This window comes from Phalaenopsis equestris, unplaced genomic scaffold (genome assembly GCF_001263595.1).
Source record: "Phalaenopsis equestris unplaced genomic scaffold, ASM126359v1 Scaffold001235, whole genome shotgun sequence".
NCBI lineage: Eukaryota > Viridiplantae > Streptophyta > Magnoliopsida > Asparagales > Orchidaceae > Phalaenopsis > Phalaenopsis equestris.
This window is the reverse complement of record NW_018165674.1, coordinates 22,542-26,981: the sequence shown is the minus strand read 5'-3', so window position 1 is coordinate 26,981 and position 4,440 is coordinate 22,542. Positions and strand designations below refer to the sequence as shown.

The 4,440-nt window shown below is 34.5% G+C and overlaps 1 protein-coding gene across 1 annotated transcript; it reads right to left on the bottom strand.

The window, feature by feature from the left end:
* Positions 1-933: 933 nt before the first annotated feature.
* LOC110033598 lies at positions 934-1,599 on the bottom strand. The gene has a single exon (XM_020737635.1). It carries the CDS (start codon positions 1,597-1,599, stop codon positions 934-936), a length of 666 nt encoding a protein of 221 aa, XP_020593294.1.
* Between the last annotated feature and the right edge of the window lie 2,841 nt (positions 1,600-4,440).

Sequence of the window (4,440 nt, the reverse complement as noted above, 5' to 3'; positions counted from 1 at the left end):
TATATATATATATATATATATATATGCAAAAAAGGAACCTCTTTTGTCTCCCTCTGTGTTAATTACTTAAATACGATCAATACATCCAGAGAATGTTACAGCAGGGAGAAGAGAGAGTAAAGGTTACATCAAAATGTGAGGTAATTAAGAAAATACAAGGCATGTCTAAAAAAAAGAAAGTAAATAAAGCATCTAGCTCCTAGGAATTCAGAGGTAAGGTATTCATAATTTTTCACCCTTTAACAGGTCAGCCAGTATTTGTGTCGGATTAGTAGCAACAGTTACTCTTTGGGATTCAACACCTTCAATAGCTAGGTAGTTAGCTGCTTTATTTCCCTCCCTATTGGTAAAACAATAATTGATTTGTATCTCCTTGGTGAGATGTTTTATCTTAATAATCCACTATTGGATATGCCATGGAGTACAACAATACCTATCACATACTCAATCAACATAGAGGAATCAACCTCAGCTTGAATTTGTGTCCATTTGTTTATGACTGCCATTTTGATGGCCCAGTAAAGAGCAGCTGTCTCAGCTTCCAAGGAATCTTCAACAATAATTGGTGCTTTGAAGAACATTATGCATTTGCCTTTGTAATCTCTGAATACCCCTCCAATTCCTGGTGTGTGGGCTGTAAAACTTCCATCAGTGTTAACTTTAAGGTGAGGATAACTGGGTTTTTTTCCAGTAGACTTTAATGACTTTACTGCAAATCTGATCCTTGCTATGGTTCATCTTAATGATGTTTGGAAACCCCTTCCAAATGATCAGCTTTTTGATATAAACAAGACAATTTGCCTCCACTGTTGTAGTATTCACCTTATGCTCTTCATGCTTGTTTTTGTTCCTTGCTTTCCAAATGAACCAGGCTATGATGAAAGGGATTGTACATAGTTTAACTTTTTTCCAGCCTGATCAGTAGTTCTTAAGTTATTCCCATCCCAAGTTGATAGTGTTGATGTGGAAATTAATTGTCAGGGATCCCCAAACCTTCCTTGAGAAGTCACACTGGAAAAAAAGATGAGTAGCTGTCTCATCACTGTTCTGGTAGAGATAGCATTTTGAAGGCTCCTTCAAGCTCTTTAACATGAGAATATCATCAGTAGGGATTAAGTTATTCAACACTATCCAAGAGAAGAAATCCATAGAGGGGGATAGGAATTTGTTCCACAAATTTTCACCCCAAGAGGTTTCCTCCCAGGTGAACAGCTGATTGTAAATAGCTTGGGTCACACTTTGGGTTGAGTTAACTTTTATAATCATCCTATCCTTATTATTTCTGTCAAATTGGATTTTAGATTTCTGCCTCATGGAGTTTTCTGTGACAACCTTTTGGAGTACTTCCTGAGACCACTTTTGCCCCTCCCAGTAATCCTTCACCATTAAGTTCTTGTCCAAATTCTCATCCAAAGGTTCAATAGTGTTCTCTGGGCACCATTTGTCCTGCCAAAAGTTGATGTTACATTGACCCAACTCCCAAGTGTAGAGATTTTCATCTTGTTCCTTCATTTTCAGCATCTGTTTCCAGGTCATAGAGTCTCCCAGTTTGGCCCTCACCTGGTTAGGATGATCAGTTCTGCAATACTTGGAGTGCATGAAGGAGGATATCAACTATCACTCCAGAGTTCCCACTTCTCCCTTGACTGAGGGCTAACAATATCGCATTAGTTTCCAATTAACTGGTCCAAATCGGGGATTTTAATTTGTCACCTTAAAAACTCCAATTTGCATCCAACAAAGTATGTTTCTATATTTATTTGCACTCAACCTCATGGATAACATGAATTGAATGTGACTCTTCCCATGCTGTAGAGATCATAGCCCTTTCAGATCATATGTTTCTCAAAATATTTTAAGATTTCAATTGGCAAGATAAAAAAGTAAATGAATATCAAAGTTTAAATCATCATAAATTATTGATTTTTAAAACTGTATAAAATAAAATAAATTCTTCACAAAACCATATCTCAGAGTAGGGAAAAGGAAAAATAAGAGTGCTCAAAATTCATGAGAAGGAAATAAGAAAACACAAATTTCATATATAAAAACAAGTTTACAAAACAAAGAAGTAAAAGACGCAACTTATCTCTCACTCCTTCCCAAGCAAATCCCTAGAATTTATTTTTAAGCACTTTCCCTCTTTATAAGCACTCTAAATTCTCTCTTAGGAATGTAATGAAGAAGAAATCTCTCACTTTCCCTCTTCTCTTACAACCTTAGAAAAAAATTTCTAAGTCCCTCAGTCTCTCTCTCTTATATACTGAACCTCTCTTTAGCCCTAGACTCCTCTCCTTTTAATTAGTGGCTACCTCCCCTTAAATGGAATTCAATGTTCCCTAAAAAATTCTCTCCAAATGTCATACCTTTTGAATCCCAAAAGACATGTCCATTCATTCAAGAGACATATCCTTTCATTAGAGAAACTTCCAAAGTGTCCAGATGCATTAAATCAGTCTTTGGGGCATTTAAAGCATTTGAAGGCTTCATAATCTGCTCAAAATTCATCCCAAACTGCCTTAATCCATCAAGTATCATCTCTAGTGCTTCAGGCGCCAATTTACTTAAATTCATGCTGTCTTGAGTTCTGGCGCTTCAGGCTGGCTTATTTGTATAATGGTGCTTCAAACACCAGTTTTGCCACTTCAAGTGCTAGCTCTTTAGAAAATGGCGCTTTAGGCTCCAATCTGGCGCCTCAACTGCCAAAATCACAAAGTTGTTTATTTTAGCTCCAAATTTCCCCCTTTTTGCTACTTTTGCTCCAAATGCCTAAAATTAATAAACCTGCAATAAAAATATGAAAATAACATTTTTTAAAGTGCAATATATTCAAAAATAAGCATAAAATGCATACTTAAAATAACACATTATTTTGGTGTATCAGTCGCCAATTTTCATTTCATCATTTTCTTGATATCTTTGTTGTTGTTGTTGAGGAGTCTCCGTTTGTATTCTGTTATGTTGCCATTTTCTCTGAGTAATTCTCCATCTCAATTCATGAATGTGATAAGAGGTGAAAAATCAGAGGATTGTGGTAGGCAATAGTGGGAATAAACAAATGAAGTATACGAGTAGCCTTCGTAAAGTGAATTTTTGCATTGATAGTTCCAAAGCATAACTCTAAAGTGAGATCACCTCAGTACAATATAAATACAGAGTAATAAATTTCTAAAGAAACCTTATGAAAGCTAACTTTCAGAGAATTTTGATTGATGTACCTATTCTAGAGTTCACATCCCCCTATAATGACAAGTCCCCATTGTTAATAGCATGATAAGTCAAGGTTATTTTCTCAGAAAGTTCAAATGTCATTATCAAGGAAAGGAATGTTGAAGTCCTATCCTAAGAGTAACAAAATTCCAAAGATTCCAAACTTTCTTAGAGTATTATTTTTTTGTTGATGGTATAATTGAGGTTCATCATTTTGCTTCAAGTTTTGAATGTTTGTCTCTATAAAATAGAGTTAGCTCACCATAATAACATGCAAAGTAAATCTAGGGTGACGTCTACATTTTTTCTTCAATAGTCCTACAAAACAGAGTTTGCATGAAACAATTTTTGTTTAATTTGTTGGTTGTTATTTTATTTTTTTAGACAACCCGTTTAAGATTCCCAAGCCTTTCCACCATCCTGATCTAATTTGTTTGAGAGGTGGTTAAACCTACTTGGATCGAAAGATTCCTTTCAACATTCATAGGCTGAGTCATCTAAGAAATCTTCGTAGACATGAGCATCTAAGGTTCAAGTTACATTCGGTGATCTTTATTCATTAGGGTTACATTTAATTTTTAATGACTTTTTCAAATTTTGGGGGTTAAAAATTTTAGACTGCTTAAGATTTAATAGCTGATTAATTTTTTATTTTGTCATTTTATTTTATTTTTATTGTTTGGGATGACCATACAAAAATCTAATGGTTCTATCATCCCAAGATCATTAGGGTTTGCAGTTTGGTTAGTAACAAGTGATTGGAAGGTAATTTGTTAGAAGCCATTGGTTGCCTCCTCCAAAATCTCTTCTCAACCCAAGTTGCATCTTATTGTTCAAGTTTAAGTTTTAATGTCTTTTGGGATGAATTTTAGGACATTTTACTTAGGTTGTTTTGGTACTTTAGTCCAAATTGTCCTCGTTTGAAGCTAAGTGTGTGTTTGTTCTAGTATGAGAAGTCAAACGCTGATTAACCTCCAATCACCTAAGTTTAGATTTATTTTAGATTAGTTCAAGTTGGGTTGAACTAATCTAAAGATGTGTCTCCTGGTAATCTAAGTTAACCTTAGTAGGCTGATTGCCCCTTGGATTATCTTTGAACTTGTCTAAATCGACTAAAATTTAATAAGATTTACCTAGGTTGACTTCGTTTGATTTTTTCTTATTTTTTTATTTTTAATTTTTTAATAAAGAGCACTAAACAACTCCAACTTATAAAAAAAATAACAAAAA